General features: G+C 44.6%; 1 protein-coding gene across 6 annotated transcripts in view; it reads left to right on the forward strand.

Annotated features, from left to right (window-relative positions):
- The window catches only part of nfia (nuclear factor I/A), a 157,377-nt gene that overhangs the window by 29,671 nt on the left and 109,981 nt on the right, over nt 1-17,725 (forward strand). For 2 of the 6 annotated variants that reach the window (XM_061738113.1, XM_061738117.1), the window contains exon 1: nt 10,680-11,194. The exons of the other annotated variants lie outside the window; for them this stretch is intronic. In XM_061738113.1, the coding sequence (XP_061594097.1) occupies nt 11,168-11,194 (27 nt within the window). In that variant the 5' untranslated portion in view covers nt 10,680-11,167. Of the gene's footprint in view, nt 1-10,679; nt 11,195-17,725 lie in introns of those variants that run through there. 6 annotated transcript variants of the gene reach the window in all.

Genomic DNA, 17,725 nt, shown 5'->3' on the forward strand with positions numbered 1-17,725 from the left:
ATGCTTGTAGTTAATTGTGGAGGGGTGGAGGTCCTGCTCCACCTGCAGCTGCGTCCTGCCGTCTTTGTTCTGGAAATGTTAGCTCGTGGCGTCCTAACCTCGTGTACGGACTGTTGTTGCGGCGTCCTGGAGCAGATGGACAGACTCTCCTCCACCTGGAGTGTGTTTCCAGCTGCTGACGGACTGAGATTCCTGGGAATTGGGGGATCATGAATATTCATAAAGGAGTCTCTGTATGCACCAGCTGCCGACAAACACGGTCCAGCTGTGGCGGTCACACACTCTCCTGAGCACAACTGCACAACTCCACACTGACGAGTGTGCGCGATGATGACATCATGAGTCCTGATGTCCTGAAGGTGTTTAGATGGAAGTTGTCTGATCTAACATGACTTTATCTCATCAACCAGCAGGTGTGAATGAATCTGGTATCTAAAAGAAGGAAGTGCATATGAGATGCCAACACAAGTGTTCAATTAGGTATAAAGATTGTCAGAGCAGAGTAAATGAAGACGGAACACAGCAGAGATAAGAGTAAATCTTCTGCTTTTACTACTCGTATGTGTTTGTACAAGGACATATCTCAGGTACGGCTCCCACGGGAATCTGATTTCACCAAACACCAGACTGAATTCAGAGTTGCACTGTGGTAGTTGCAGGAGGCGTGCTGCAGCGGACCACTGGCCCTGAAACGCGACTGAACGATGGCCCTTTACACTAGTACCTACTCAGCCCGACTCGACTTCCCCTTGTCCTTGTTTCTTTTCAATACCCAGAAACTGCTGTTACGTACTTGATTGTGTATCTAACCGAAGAAGACAGCAACACTAAAGATGTAGAACCTGGAGGAGATGATAAATGTGCTGCTGGGTCTGTGGCTCGTGTTCGATATCAAGTTAAAACATGAGAGTGAGAGAAGCTTCAAGCGGCGATGCTTTTTAATTTTGTTTGTTTGTCTCGGCGCTGCTGAAAAGTCAGCTGGAGCCGTGAGCAGCTATGAAGTGACAGAGCTCCTGGTAGAACTGGTCGTTCCTTATCACCCGTCTAGATCCCTTTTTAATTCTCTCCTCAGCCACCAGGTTTATGAACATCTGCAGCTCAGAGTTGGATCACCAAACAGACTTTTGCGCTGCCGTTGCCTGTTGAATAAAATTAACAAGAAGCCGTCAGAGTCGCTCTTCAGCTGATGTCACATCCTGACTCAGTCGTCTGACTCCAACCCCCCGACCAATCGGTGGCCTGTAGTGTGATGACAGATACAGCCGACTCAGCCGCTTAGAACCTCGGCAGAATAGTTACAGAAAAGTATCTACTCGACACGTTAGACCCCTAGTGGAAAAGAACCAAACTGAGTGGAGGTGAGTCGAGCTGAGTAGGTACTGGTGGAAAAGCGCCACTAGTCTCCAGAGAAGTGATGTCAGCAGTGATGTCAGTTTACACTTTAGTGTGGGGTTTAGTTTTGGTGAAACCTGGAAGTGAGTGGGCCGAGTGTAGCAGGTTTACAGAGGTGGAAATGAGCCGGGACCAGTGGGAGCTGGGGGGGGGCTACGTCTCCTCACCATCTGAACTTCCCATAAAGCTCAAATAGAACTGATCCCAAAACCTGATGGTCGTAACACCTGTTACAAAAACAACAATAGAAACAAACGGAATCTTATCATTTATGAGAATTAGTAAAAAAAAAAGTCTTAAAGAGTTATAATCCAAACTAAAGGTTGCTGCTGAACAGCCCCAGACCATCACCTCTTCACCACCGTGCTTGACACTGGGTCTGAGGAGTTTCTGCTGTGTTTCTACAAAGACGGTTCTGGACATGTGGAGAACCTTTGTCAGTTTTACTATCCTTTCCTGTTTGTTTCTGTTAGTCCACTGCTCCGGACATTGTAATAACACACACGTGAACGCTCCAGACCAGTTAAATACCAAAACATCTGTTTCTCTAGAGCTCTGCACATCTGCTGATGATCGGTTAATCAATAATGATGATCAGTTTATACGCAGCAGGCTGAAACTCTTACATCCTATGAGGTTCCTGGGGGGTACTCAGGGTTGCCCATATTGTTGTTATTTACTCTTTGGTTTCAAACTGAAATAAGATGATGGAAGGTTTGTGGAGGAACACCTGGACTCTGATCCACAAACACACCTGGCTGAGTGCCCAGGTGTCCGTGCCGGTGTGTGTTCAGGTGTTCTGGGGGGACTGATGCGTTTCCTTCTCGCTCCTCAAACACAAACGCCTTAAAGCTGTGTTGACTTGGAAGTGAGACGCTGAAGTTGGGTTTGTGCGTGTTGAAAGCTCAAACCTGCTCCTGTCTGCGGTCCTCACTCTTCTTTGTTTTCATCTCACCTTCTCAGGAAAAAACGTCAGAAAACAACTTTGAAAACGTCTGTGTTTCTAGCGGTCTGTGGTCCCTAGGAAAGGTTCTTATTGGGGGCCCCTGTTCACTAAAACTCTAGAGCGACAGAGTTCTTGCCAGTGAACTTCTTAAACAACTTTATTTACGTGTCAATAACCGAAGACGGTTCAGTTGGTTCAGTTTTATTCTCCTCTGAGAAATAAGGTGGTGGTCTAGAGCCCCCCGGTGGCTGCAGGAGGAAATACATCTGTACGGTCTGGACCCACATACAAACAACTGTGGATGGGACGCACGCCTGTGCGTGCGTGCGTGCGTGTGTGTGTGTGGGTGGGTGGGGCCTGACTTATGTCATTTTAACTACTTCCTGTCTGTTGTAAACTAAGTTATAGTTCTTAAGTTCGGCCACCAGATGGCGGTGCTGCACTGTGGAGCTCTGTTTCCACGAGTTTTGTGTGTGTGTGTTTGTGTGTGTGTGTGTGTGTGTGTGTGTGTGTGTGTGTGTGTGTGTGTGTGTGTTTGTGTGTGTGTGTGTGTGTGTGTGTGTGTGTGTGTGTGTGTGTGTGTGTGTGTGTGTGTGTGTGTGTGTGTGTGTGTGTGTGTGTGTGTGTGTGTGTGTGTTTACACCAGACTCCTGTTCTGAGCAGCTGGCAGGTCTGCTGGAGGAAAACGGCACATCTGTGTGTGTGTGTGTGTGTGTGTGTGTGTGTGTGTGTGTGTGTGTGTGTGTGTGTGTGTGTGTGTGTGTGTGTGTGTGTGTGTGTGTGTGTGTGTTTGCTTCATTACAAACATAACGAGGTGATCACAGCAGCTGTCCGTCAGACTTCAAGATCATTTGCTTCAGGTGTTTTTCATTTAGATCCTTTAACACATTCTGAACATCACCTCTGAATGTAACTCTTTCATCAATGACAGAGTAAGTAATTGTGATTATTTTTTATTAGACTTAGAGAAACAATATGTGTGCAATCCTCAGTACTCCCATGATTCAACAGTTGTCAGATTTACTTTCAGCAGCCCACTCACGTGGAGGACTGCTGCTGCTTCTTTGCAGAGTTTGTCCAGGTGATGGAGGTCTTGAACGCCTCTCTGAAGGTCCCACCGCAGCATCCAACCAGGTCCTGGTCTGGACTATGACCACAGTGTGATTGTTTCATTTTTCGTATGTAGAATTGCAGCTGTGATTGGGATCATTTCTTGTCACATGGCCCAGTTTCAGCCTTCATGTCTTCATGGGTCAGACAGGCGAGCGAGAGAGCTGGGGAAAATGTATTGTTCTTTCCAGCTTGTTTCTCCTGGGCCGTAAATGATGTCTTTCCCTCTCGGCATTGTGTTACCATCTAACCAAATGGACATTTCTGTCATTTTGTCTCCTTTGCCCGACAGCGTTAACGTTGTGCTGGTTCACTGGTTTCTAGACTAGATTCAGGGGTGTTATGGTTGTGTTTTGGGGACGGGCCCATCCTGCTGACTTGTCCGGCCGGTCCTGGTGAAATGTGGCGTGTGTGAGGTTCAGAAGTGTAACACAGAAGAAGAAGAGTGTGAAAAGGTCAACCGTTGACCTCTTGCTGCTTCTCTGAGCAATCTCCAGATCTTGTCCTGGTATAATGTGAGGCACTTAGAGCCCCTCTCTCAGGGGGGCGGGTTGTGGGCGGGTCGGGGATTTCTTGAAGAACCGATAACTCGACTGGACAGTCAGTCGCTTGTAGTTCAACCCGGCAGACACGTTTGTCATGTTGAAAAAATGTCTTTGAATGAATAAAAACTGTATCTGTGAGAGAAGATCCTCAAAACAAATGGGCTGATGGGTTCTGGTCTGGTCTGGGAGGTTCTAATTGGTCTGTGAAGTTCTGGTCTGGTTGATCTTGAAGGTTCTGGCTGGTTTGGGAGATGGTGTCCTTAGTGGGTCCAAAGAAATGGTCTCCAAAAGTGTTCTCCAGAACCTGTTCACTCAGTAAATGCACCATAAACTTTTGTTCTTCCCCCCAAGTGCTAGGCTTAACTAGGAATGGGTGATATTTTACCGTTCACGATAAACCGTCAAAAAAATTCCTCATGATAAGAATTTGTCATCTCACGGTAAAAACGATAAATTCCCGTTGATGACGTTTTTGTGTAAAACTGATTTATGGTTCTATTTTTTTTATCGTCATTTTTATCGTTATCGGGATAAATGCCAGAAATTATCGTGATACATTTTTTAGTCCATACCGCCCATCCCTAGGCTTAACCCATTTTTTAAGATGTGATTCAGAAACCTGCAGACTGGAAAGTAGCTCCTGGGTTTCTGGGCCCGAGTTTGCTGTTCTGGAGCGGGGTCTTAGAGGCGGTGCCGGTAACTGCTCAGTCAGCCTTAACGCTGTTGAAGGACTGTGCGATTTCACGAGTTCCAGAGAATAAGACGGCGCTAGCTTTTCTGCGGCAGGCGTGTTCATTAAGGTCTCGTGGTTCTGTGTTCCAGATCCGTGTAGAACCGGTTTGCCGCTGCGGCCTCACAGTCGGGTTGAGATGGCAGCGCCGCCTCCGTCTCTGACAGGAATCTTCAAACACTCGACCGGCGCGGTGCTAAATCATGTTGTGTGATGGCATATGTGTCGAACACGTGCTACACGCACACAAACACACACTCATCAATGAAAGTCGGTCAGGGGGGTGGGGGTGGGGAGGTGGGGGGTTCCGGCCTCTCCACATGCTCTGCCAGACCATCTGTTCCTCCTGCTTCTCTCACACCAGCCTTCCTCCTCATCCTCCTCATCCTCCTCCTCCTCCGTTGTAGACACAAACTGGTGTATCTGTCGTGACGGGGACTTTGGAACCACTTCCTGTCGTTTCTTAGGCCAGCTCCACTCCTCGAGCTCGTTTTCCTGCTCTACTTCACGTCTGGGTTCTAACCCTGAACGTGACAGAAAGGACACTCACCTCACCAGGACCCCACAACGCCAGTGTTTGTAACATCGTCCTCATCAGTTCTGCAAACAAGCGCACACACTCGGAGTGTGTTCCCCTAATTCTGCAGATCTGTTCTGTGTCTGCTATAAATACGATTCAGATAATCAGTTATAGGTGAATTGAATGGAAAGATACATTTATTCACATCAGAGAACATTTTCGGCGACTTGACTCTAAATTACAAAACTTTTCACCGATGGTTTGGTCTTAAATGTTTTGTAGGTTCTGCTGTAGTTTTCTCTTTATCTATTTTTTTTTTAGGTTAAAAAAACAGGTTCTTCTGTGATATTTTCCCTTTTGAAACTGTTATAGTTAGTTCTTATGGGGTCTTTGTTGTGGTTAGCTCCTCTGAAGCTGCAGGTTCCCGTCTGAAGAAAAGCATCAGAGACTGCAGGTAAACAGTTGTCAGTCAGCGGCGGCTGGCTGCTCATCTTCTGCCTTGTCTGAAGGTTCTAGGTTTGGATTCTGATGTTGGTTCCGTGATTCGGCTTCGGTGGAAAAGGGCCAGCCATCTAAAAGAGCCCCAAAATCAAGACTGTTGTTTTTTCCTCTCCTGACCTTCTCCTCCCCCTCCGTGGAGAAGGGTGGAGGCTTGGTTTCAGGCCCGGTGCTGTTGGCTCGTCTCCAGCCCCCACCCCCCACCACAGAACACACAAAACACACACACTTTGTGTTCCAATGGTATTTTTTTTAAAGCCCAAACCACCGCTGACATCAGTGTGTTTCCATGGCGACATCCATGTCGAGTTTTTGGGTTTCTGCTCACGTCCAATTGGCCAGCTCTGACGACCCGTTTCCTCTAATAAAATGTTAAATCTGTCCGACAAAACCCATATTTAGAGCTCATATCCTGGATTCATGTAGTAAAACCTGAACAATCTAGGAATCCGCTCTTGAACATGTCACCATTTACTGAGCCCAGACCGATGTTCCTGTTGTGGAACAAAGAGTTTTTAGGTCTTTTTAGGGGGAAGGTTTTAGTACTTTCATTCACACTTATGTCATTGACCTTTTTCAGGAACCAAACGATAAAACTGCTTTGATGTGATAAAAAATGTTACTAAAACAGAACATTTTTGCTCTTGTTGTATCACTGGCGTCCTCGCTATGTTCTAGCCCCCCATGTGGAACCGTTGCTGAGCTGTGGGTGTTTGCCCAAGGGCACGTGTGAGGGACGATGATGGATCTGGATGATTGACACCTCTGTAGGATCTTGACAGCCAATAGCATCCAGAGATGTTCATAGATTTGTTTTTATAAGTATGATATTACATTTTATGTTAACTATAGGTGGAGGCACCTGATAAGCTCTTTGAGTTTTCGCCTCTTCCTGCACTTTAATTTGTAAAGTTGTTACTTTTATTTGTGTAATTTTGAACTGTGCCAATAAATAAATCTAGATCCACATCTATTCAAACACTAACCGATGACATGCAATGTTGTCTCGCAAAGTCACAACTGTTTCATTTAGAGTTCTCCACTGGAATCTGGTTTCGGGGAATTCGGGTCGAGGGGAAAGATGAGACTGTCTTCAGTGTTGGACTAAAGACACTCCAGTTGTGTTTTTGTGTGTTTTGAGTCGTCATCTTTATGCTGTTACAATCTGTGGAGTCATGGCTTTAACCCGCTAACAAGCTAGTGATGGTAGCGGCTGATTTGCCATAGTGACGGTTTTATCTGCCGATGTTGACGTGTTTAGTTCAGGCGGTAACGTTCTTTAGAGGATCCTGTTTGTTTGGGGTTCTGTGTGTAGTTATTGTAGGTGTTACAGTTATTTTATGGTAGACATTAGTAGACATTTTTATGGGATTAAAAACAGCTTAAAGTAGTTATGAATTAATTATTATGAATGATCTCTCCGTCCAGGACCGAGGGCGCTCATTAGCATCAGGCTAACTTAATCCAATTCACAATTTTGAAACTACCGGTTTGTTTTAGTTCATTTTAATTCATAAAATGATATTTAGATTTACAATGTTACTTCCTAGTCAACCCTCCCAATACTAACCAGACCGGACCGGACCACTAGCAAACGACATCTATAAGAGACATGAAACCAGGACTAGCGGTGCCCCATCTGGACCAGGGGGGCGGCGACTACAAGCCCCGGCCCGAGTGTTCTCCGTCTGGAGATCTGCTGGTTCTGGTTTCAGGTTCCAGCTCTGCTGGTCCTGGTTTAAAGCAGCACAATGTAACTTTCAGCTTTTGTTGAGTTTGGCGGCTCCTTTGGACAAAAGCGGTAGTGCTTTAACAGTAGTGTGGAAGGGTTCCTACCATGCACCTCGAAGTTACATAGTGCCAGTGAAGGTGATACAGACCCCTCAGATCATGACAGAGGTGTCATTAAACCTGTTGGAAGTTGATGTACCATCACAATGACTCTGGAAATATTATATTAAGGTTGAAAAGTTACATAGTGCTGCTTTAAGTCAGCATCATAGGTAAGCCTGAGCTAAGCTAAAACGGCTAACTCGCTGTAACTGAATGAAAGTCTGCTAACTCCCAGAACTGAAACACCATGACGCCTCACACTACGAGGAAAGAGAATGCTTGAAAGCTCTCTGCAGAAACCCGTGGATGACATCACAGGGGTGTACAGTTCTTCTACGGTTGCCATGACTGGAGATAAAGTTTCCAGCTGACGTCACCAACCAGAACTGCTTAGAGACGGCTGAAGAAATCTCTTATTTCTGTAAGCCTTTCTGTCCTGTAACCTTGAACCGCTCCTGCCGCTGCGCTGGGGTCTCGTCTGGAGGCTCGTACGGTTACGAGCTGGAGTCCACGGCCAAGATCCGATAGTGACGTGGCATAGTTGACCTTAACGGCCATGGGAAAATAAAATAAAAAAAGCAGAATGCAAGATAAAAAATGTATTTTCTTGTAACCACACTGGATGAAAAGGGAGAAAGATGGACTCAAATTTTGGTCAAGTTCAATGACCCCCATCTTCGGGGTTTTACCAGCTATGAAAACTGAATGATCACGTCAACAAACCAGTGAGGAGGAAAAGCTGAGATAGAATCACATCCATAAACGTCTTATGTACCTTTGTTTGGTCTCATCTTTTGATTTTTATGTTCTACAAAATCAGTCTGAGGTTAAAACTGTAAAACTCCTAGTATTTCATTAAGTGGGACATAGAGTTAATTATTACAAAAGGTATGTTCAACGTGGCATTAAATGACCCTGGTAACTTCCCATAGACATCACACCACATTAAAGCTGTGTGATGTCATCACACACCTGCTGCAGGACACCTGTAGGTGCTCAGGTACCTGATGACATCACAGTCCAGCAGCTGGGTTTTAAAGAGCAGCCACCAGGGGGCGCTACAGCTACAAGATCTGATCATCACTGGTGGAGAAATGAATTATTTAACTTCATTTGTAGATAAATAAATAAGAATGTTTAAGTACTGTAACAAACTGAAGCTATGGGCCATCTGGATTGTGGTGAGAGATTCTTCATATGAATATGAATACATAAAGTCATAAATTCTGGTTTACGAAATGTAAAATTTCTTATCAGTTTGATTCTGAATTCTGTAGCTTAGATTTTTTTGCTCCAAAAAATTTGCAAATTTATGAAGTCTGAATCCTGAGGTTTGAGGTGAATTTTTGACTTTTCTTCAGAAGGTTCAAGATTATAAAGTGAGAAATATCTTTTTTCCCCTGAATTATTGCTCGTTTGACATCAGAATGTCTGATTTTTATTCATTCATATTTCTTTTGCAAGTTTATGAAGTCAAAATTGTCAAGTTTTTTTTCCATTAGGAAATTGTGAGTTTATATTCAGAAATTTAGGGTTTTATTTCTCAAAATGTGTGCATTTATAAAGTCGGACATTGTGAGTGTTGGTGTGGGTTAGTGAGATGGTTTCAGTTTTTTCTAAAATTACCTGATCGCGCAGTTATGCCTGCTGAGAGTGGAACTGGAGCCTTGATTGAACTTTTACTAAGGAGGATTCTTCCAACTATGTTGCAATGGCCCCATAAAACTCAAGCCCCCCCCTGTGATGGGTCTGAGGTGAAAGTTGGTGAAAGTTTCACTTGTGTTTTGTGGATAGTCTTCTCACTATAGAACAATGAACCCCACAAATAGTTTGGAGATGCTTCTACAGCCTTTTCCAGATTGCTTCTCTAAGACCATTGCTGATGTCTTTCCCTCTTGGCTTCGTGTTTACAGACAGATAATGCTCCAGGCCAGCAAACAGACAAAACCTCTGCTTTTTAGAGCTCTGCTGATGATCAGTTCACCGGGGAGGATTATAAGCAGCTGCTGCAGCTGTGGGTGCAGGGGGGGTACTTGGGGTTGCCCACAAGAATGTTTTTCTGCTTTAACTTATGTTAAATACATCATGACGGATGAAAGTGTGACATTACTCTTTGTCTACTAAGAGCCACTATGAGATCATTTTTGTAATTTTACATAAATAGGATTAAAACTGCCTTGTCGCTTTAAAGGAGCATTTAGCCTCCTGTCCACCTGTGAACAGGTGTGATGCTGAATCAGGTGTAGGATGTGGATGACAAGGACAGCAGAAAGAAAGAAAGAAAGAAAGAAAGAAAGAAAGAAAGAAAGAAAGAAAGAAAGAAAGAAAGAAAGAAAGAAAGAAAGAAAGAAAGAAAGAAAGAAAGAAAGAAAGAAAGAAAGAAAGAAAGAAAGAAAGAAAGAAAGAAATAAGTGGAAGGATGAAGTGGTTTCAGTCGACCGTTAAGGTTCTGGTTCATTAACATTAACAAATGAAGAACAAAATGTAACCTTATTAAACTAAAATGATAAATAAAGAAAAGATTAATCAAATAATAACAGTAACCAATGAATAAAAAGAAAAGAAATGGCACAAAATGACGAAGTAAATAAATTAATAAAATTAAAACATAAAATAAAGTTCTACTTCTACAAAGAGTAATAATGAAATGATAAGTATTCTATAAATTATAAATTAATGATATAAATAGTAAACGTACAAAATCAACCTCTCGAAACGGAACTAAAATAAATAAATAAATAACCAATCTTCTCTCCTCAGATATTTCAGAGTTTTCGGTCTGAATTTGCTCTCCGTCGGATGTGATCAATACTGATCGATAAAACCACAGTCTGATCAGTTTAATCTCCTCCCCTGAGTGGCGGGATCCAGCAGCGCACACACACACACACACACACACACACACACACACACACACGCGCGCGCGCGCGTCCACGCAGCGGCCCCGTCGGTCCGTAGTTGTGAAATCGATGCTTTTGTTCCTGATCGATCAGGGAGAGTGATCAGCGGGGCTTCTCTGGGGGGGTTACAGCAGAGCTCCTCCTCTCTGTCCGGGCCAGCAGCGACTCTTCCCCCCCCCAACCCCCCAGCAGTCTGGAGCAGGTTACCGGGGAAGCAGCTCCTCTCCGCTCCGCCTGTCCCGGGACTTCCAGAGCGGGTACCGAGGAGCCGCGCAGCCCCACGCCGGCCGCAGCGCACCGCAGGGCGGACACTCTTGCTGCCGAGGGCCGCCCCCCGCCGCGGTTCTCCCTATAACATGCAGTTAGTCCGGGGGGGTTTCTCAGCCGCCCCCCCTGCAGCTCCAGCCCCTGCTGATGAACGGAGATGAGGTCTGGACCTGAACTTCAGCGCTGCCCCCCCCACAGGTCCGGGACGTGCGCGTAACCGCGGAGGGGGGGTCCGAGTAATACCAGCGGGCTGGACATGTGAACGCGCCCGGGGGGGCGCCCCGTTTCCCCCCTCCCTCCCTCCTCCCTCCCTCCTCACTCCTTCTTCTTTCTTTTTCTCTTCTTTCCTTTTTTTACTCACTTCATCGGACAGCGCGCCCACACACACAGACATAAACACACACGCGCCTCCCGGAGCGGACAGATATGTATTCTCCGCTATGTCTCACACAGGTGAGTGACACCGCAACTTTTTACTGTAACTTCTGTACCGGCGCGGCGCGGCCACGTGGGGGGGAGGGCTGGGGGGGGTGGTGACCCCCACGGCCCGCGGACTGGACCCGCTTCTCCTCCCCGGGCTCCGGGGGCTTCCTCTCCCACGACTCACACTTCCAGGAAAACGGAGGCTTTTCAGCCGCCGCGCCGCTACCGCGCGGGCTGCCGCTCTTGCCGCGGACGCGGCACGAGCGGCAGACCGCGCGGAGCCCGATTCTACCGCTCGAGCGGCGCGGAAAACCGCGTCCGCGGCACGGACAGCCGCGTCCGCGGCGAAACCAGGATCTGGGAGCTGAAAACGCACCGGTTTTCAACTTTTTCTTATTTTTTTTTAGTAACCAACTTCTTATTTTTTCTTTTTCCATGAACATTAATATCGTGGAACTAAATGTCATTTTGTCGTTTTTATAAACAGCCTGGAGTTTCTCAAGCGATAGTTTTTTTTCTTTTTCTTTTTTCTTTTTTTTTTTTTTTTTTTTTTAAAGAGGTGGAAAAATACGAGCGTTTTTGGGTTTTCTGAGAGTTTGAGGTTTTGGCAGGTGCGTCCTAATTTCTGACTCCAGTCTGAGACGGAACCATGCAGGAATTTTTAACTGCAAAAATTACATTTTGAAAGGAACTTTATACTTAAATATTTCTGTGCCTCAATTTTACACTAAAATACTGAGTGTCTGATTTAAGAAATGAAACGAGACATGAACTAGTGTGTGTGTGTGTGTGTGTGTGTGTGTGTGTGTGTGTGTGTGTGTGTGTATGTGTGTGTATATACAACCTTTCTCAGAGTTTGAAATAATCAAAAACAAAAGAACGTCATCGACGTAAGATGTCAACGTTGTCAAGATGCCTGCAAAGTCAGACTTTGTATATTTAGTAGTCTACATCCCATAATGTCTGGTGGCACCAGGTGTCCCGTCCTCTTTGGTCTTCTGTCGTCTGAAATACTTTATAAAAATAAAAAATGTAAAAGTCAGGATTTTACATCTTAATGTTATAGCAGCAAAAATCTGGGTTTTACTCTCAATTCCTGTGTGTGTGTGTGTGTGTGTGTGTGTGTGTGTGTGTGTGTGTGTGTGTGTGTGTGTGTGTGTGTGTGTGTGTGTGTGTGTGTGTGTGTGTGTGGCCCATCTTGGCTAAAGCTTGCTAAGCTAAATAGACCTGTACCTTATTTTAATAATTTTATTTTACCCTTTATTTCCTTTGCAAAAATCCCTTGTTTGGTCTCATTTTAAAGTTAATTTGAGAGAGTAGGTGAAGCTCACTTCATAAATCACAAATCCTCTTCCCTGGTTATTTTACTCATGCGTGATGTGTGAAATGTGATGCGTCACACTAACCCCCCCGCGCGACTTCTCTGAGAAACTTTAATTGACTCTCTGGACCACATCAGCAAAGCGGCCAATCAAAAGGCTTGATAAGGGCGAGACGATGTGCTGCAGGTCGGATGGTAAACGCGTGACCTCTGCCCTCGAGTCCTCCCGTTGGGACCGAATGACTACCGGGTTGAGGCTGGTGCGGAGCTAAGATCGGCTGCAGCTCCTCGACTGGCCGCTAGAGGCTGCGAGAGCTGACATACACGTTAAAATAAACATATTTACAGTCTGGTCCAAAAAAGTTTGGGCCTGAATTGTTTGACAACTCTAAGGGGGGTGAATTTTCTTTGTACCATCGCAGGAGAATTTAAAGCACTGACTTTATTGCTAATATGACTGAGGCGGAGCTAAGCTTTGATCGTGTTGGCTACCTGGGCAACATGGCTGCCAACATTCAGACGCAGAAACGCGTGACCTGCTCTTGAGTCGTGACTTCCAGAGCAACGTGGCAGGCGTAGTTGCTCTGCTGAGTGGACGTTGTGTTGCCGGTCTGGAGGGGAAGTCTGCTACGTCCTTCCTGAAGTCAAACCCTTCTGGATACGTGCGGCAGCAGCATAAGAAAATACATTTTAAACTTTTACAAAGCCAGCATCTTATCTTGTCCATTTTACCTAAAAACAGTGGCTCATTTTAGCTAAAAATGGTGGATGTTTGAAATAAGAAACGGTCGGCCCGCTAAGCCAAAATGTTGGCCCGTTCAGCTAGCCAGCTAAATTAAAATGGTCCAGCAGCTAAGACTATTTCTTGTAAAAAAGGTCTTGTTGTTTTTTGATAAAATGGAGAAATGTAAACATCTAGGATTCAGCTACAAGGCTGTCTCATATCTTTTATATTCTCATATTCTTTTAACTGCTCATTCATATTGTCCCATTTAAAAAATAAAAAAAACAGTAATTCATTTCCAAAGATGGCGTAGCAACGGCCACGACAATCATCGTCATTTGCTGTCAAACATTTGAGTCATTTTAGCTAAAAACATTTTTCTTTCAGTTCATTTGAGAAACGTTGTTTCTTTAGTGACTCAATTTGAGGGAGTACATCTAAAAATTGTTTATAACCGTTTCTCTTTCTTGGTAATCCAGTGATATGTGCTTTATGATAATTGTTGTCTGTGAGTGAAATTTGCTGTGTCATGCTAGCTCAGGTGACGTAGCAACAGCGTAGGCGCAGTCATTCATTTTAAAGAGCTTAATTTACTCTATTCATTCTCCTGTCGTTTCCTCTTCTTGGTTGCAGTTTATTGGCTGTTTCTGTTGTGTCCATCAGTGAATTCAGAGTCAGAAGTTAACGTCAGATTTTCTAAGCCTTATGTCCTTCATGTTTTCAATCTCCAACCTTGCAATTTTACAGTTTAAACAGGTTTTACTGCGGTATTTTAGTTTTGTCCAATTACGTGGCGTCTATTCAAAAGTGGAGAGAGGCTTTGATTAGTGTTACCTTTTGTTACAGAAATGCTTTTCTTGGTTTCGTGATGTTTAATAATTGAATGGCTTAAGGAGAAGCTTAGATGGATGTATCTGTCCGGCTGTGGGCGAATGTTGAGTGCAGCAGGAGATCGTCCTGCAGCTGATCTGCTCCGCTCTCTCCCGTTCCCGTTGGGAAGAGCCTCGAAATCTCCACAAAAATGTGACTTTGTTCCTGCGAATGAAGCGTCCGAGAGTTAGTAGAGGATCAGCCCGAGGAGCGTTAATCTGATTATCAGCTGGTAAAACCGATAATCAGCGCTGACCGACTGACTGTTGGCGTCCACAAATCCAGCTCAGAGACGATCAGGAGGAAGAGGCTCCTCGCTTCACCGACTCACTAATTCCTCTTTGATTCACATGATATTTAGACATTTTCTAACATTGAATGGAAATGTGAATGAAATCTGTGTCACAAAGAACGTCTCTCTAACGTTCAGACAACAAAAGGAACACCAGATTTAGTAAAGATGCTTTTCCTCAAAATGGTTTTTAGAATAATCTATCTGCTTCTATTAATTTCAAATGAAAGTTTAAGGAAAGCAGAAGTATTTATCTAACCAGATATTTATTTAAGCAGATATTTCCGGCTGCGTTCACCACATGTGCAGTTTGTTTCAGCATTTTTGTTGTTTGTGTTGAAAACTGAAAATGTCAGGGCTGTTTCTAGCTGTTTGGGGGCCCAATGCAAGAGTCTGGCCGGGGGCCCGTGCGTGGTCAAATTGTAGACAGGTAAAACCTGTTTCTCAAAAACGCAGCACCGTTTGTAAAGAAAATATAAAATATAGGTCTGTAAAAAAATCTTCCTTCTTTTTACTTCCTATTTGTAGGAGTAGAAGAAGAAATGTCATGTAGCTGATTTTTGCTGACATTACAGATATAAACCCTTCTTCCCAGCTTGAAAGCAACAACCAAAAATAGAAATAGAAAGATTATTACTAATGAATTACTAACTTTTTTTTTTTTTTTTTACTAAGTTACTACTTCTTGTAAAATGGGAAGGTTATGTAAAAGTGTTTAAAGTCAATTTCTGGGTATTTCTGCTTTTTGAATAACAATTTTAAATTAAATTATAAAATCTGATTTTTTCAGTTTCACAAATAACAAGTTTATAAAGTAAAAAAAATCGAAACTGATTATTTTGTCAAGTTAAAAAGGACAGTCAGGAAATTTGCATTTTTCTCATATATTTGTATTAATTATGATCAGAAATGTTGAGTTTTCTTTCTCAACTTTTCACGTTTATATGAAAGTCAGAGATACGTGTTAAGAATATCAAGTTTCTGGCCATCTAAGTGGTTTTCATCTCATCCCTCTTGAATAAATCCTGCTAGCATAGTTACCCAGCTGTTACTAAAAAAACTTATTGTAAATGTGGATTCACAAATTTGCTGTTCGTCAGCAAGGTTTAGGGTTTTCTCATAAATTTACACGTTGATAAGAGTTTTTTCTCTGTGATTTAAATTTTTTTTTTTATCCAGCCTCATGATTTTAGTTTTTCCTCAGATGGCGCTAGCGTGCTGTTGTGCTAGCTCGGCTGGCCTCACCTGAATATAAATTAGCTTGCTGGGTTTAATTTGCTATCTTAACTTGAATTTAAACTTTAGATTCTCTCAAATCTAGCCTGTTTTCCTCTTCTTAAAGTGTACCAGGTTCAAGTTAAGGGCCTGAACTCCCTCATCACCCGGTTGCCGCGGTGCCACAGACGGGGCCCTAGAAAGCTAGAAACAGCCCAGGTTTAGTCCCAAACAGCTGGTTTTGAATACGGACGTTTAAAGAATGACTTCATGATGACCTGTAACATCATTATTATTATTCTTATTGTTATTATCAATTAATGTATCTATTTAAAGCCCCAAAATGTAGAATTTGTTGAAGAAAGGAGTGACCATGTTGTCTCCGTCAGAGACGCTCAGACGGGAAAACACCTGAAGTAACGGCTGAGGCTCGTTAGGGAGCAGACGGGCTAAAAGTGATCTCACGTCAGGTGTTTTTACGACTCCGCGTTTGCGACGGGACAGGACATCTGCTTCCCACAGACATCAGGGCGGACGAGGTCGTTCTCCGAACCGAACCGTATCCTCACCTGTCCTCATCCTCACCGGGAGCTGCAGAGCTGTGGGAGTTTCCCCCAGGACGGATCTCAGGAACGGATCAGGGGATGTGAGCAAGTGACTCCTCTATGGGATTTACACAGCCAGTAGAATCAAAAGGAAGTTCACAAATCCACATCCCTGCAGGATTTATCCAGTGGGAATGAAGGAAATAGAGTCTTGGTAGTCCCGCTTCTCTACACTTCTTCTGGGGACAGTGATGGTCGGGAACGGTGATTCTGGCTCGTCTCTAAGACCTGTGAGTCCATGAATCTAGCGTAGTTTCTTGCTGGAATCTGATTTATGATGATGACACCAAGCGTGAGACTGGTTCAGAGTGAGCCTGGAGAAGTGAAGTTGTTTTTGTTGTTGTTGTTCTTGGACTTGCTCGTTCAGTGAGTGTTTATTACAGTCTGGTGAGTCTGATCTCCGCGTCATCCCGGCATCAGGGATGTTTGTTCAGGAGATGTTAAGATGAGTTTAGTTTTTCGCAGACGGACAAAGTGTGAAGTGTTAGCGGTGTAAGCGGTTCAGGAAACGCTGCTCTGGGCCATCAGGAATGTTGGAATGCGTCTCCAGCCGAACACCCAGAGCTGCAGATCCAGTCTGGAATGTGAGTCTGAGGCTGAACTCATCCGTCCAGCCGCTCGTCGTCATGATGACTGCCCGAGGACACACACAAACACAAAAACACGCTCAAACACTCCCAGAAACCCTCTGCAGCGTTGTGGGCCGTCCTGCGGAGAGATTTCAGACCCAGAAAGCGGCTGCAGGTCGGCTGCTGAGCTGCTGGAGGCCATTTTGGAGAAGAAGCCGTTCTCCTGGACCGTCTCCAAGAAGAAACAATGTGGTGCATTCACAGTCCTGACAGGAGGGGGGTAAAAAAGAAAAAGAGATGCAGCTGGCGCTCTGAGGCCTGTGGATGCAGACTGAAGTTTAATCTGACTCTGAAGGGCCTCTGCTGCTTTTGTTTTTAGAAATCCAACCTCAGACCTGCAGCTTCTAGAAACACTGTTTGTATTTGTATAACACGGTGGTTCTGCAGGAGGAGGCCGGGATGGAGCGAGGCCCAAAAAAACTCCAGAACCGTGGAGCCGGAGAGCTGATCTGATGCTTTCAGATCAGCTCTGAAGAAAGAAAACCTACCAAAACACACACAAACCCGTCCAAATATGTCTTTTAAAACCACCGTCCTGGTACTGAAAGGTGTGGACACTAAACCTTCTGCTGACGTGGACAGAACTTCCACCGTCCCACGAGTCTGTTCCTCCACACCCAGCTCAGAAGACACCGATGCTGGGCCACTAGCGTGGTTTAGCCCGATGCTAACTAGGGCGTGCACTACCGGGAACACCAAGCTCAGCCTGAACCCAATGAAGGCCATCTCACCCAAAATAAAACGCAGTCCAGCACCAAGCAGGTAAAACCGTATCGAGTCACCAGCGGCTCCGAGCTACCAGCACTAGCCTGTCTGCTGCTTGACAGATTGGAATGATGCAAAGAAGACAAAAAAAAAAGCTACTGCCCCTCCTACAGTCCTGATTGATGTCCCACCATCCGTCA

The sequence above is a fragment of the Cololabis saira genome, chromosome 13, assembly GCF_033807715.1.
Source record: "Cololabis saira isolate AMF1-May2022 chromosome 13, fColSai1.1, whole genome shotgun sequence".
Lineage (NCBI taxonomy): Eukaryota > Metazoa > Chordata > Actinopteri > Beloniformes > Belonidae > Cololabis > Cololabis saira.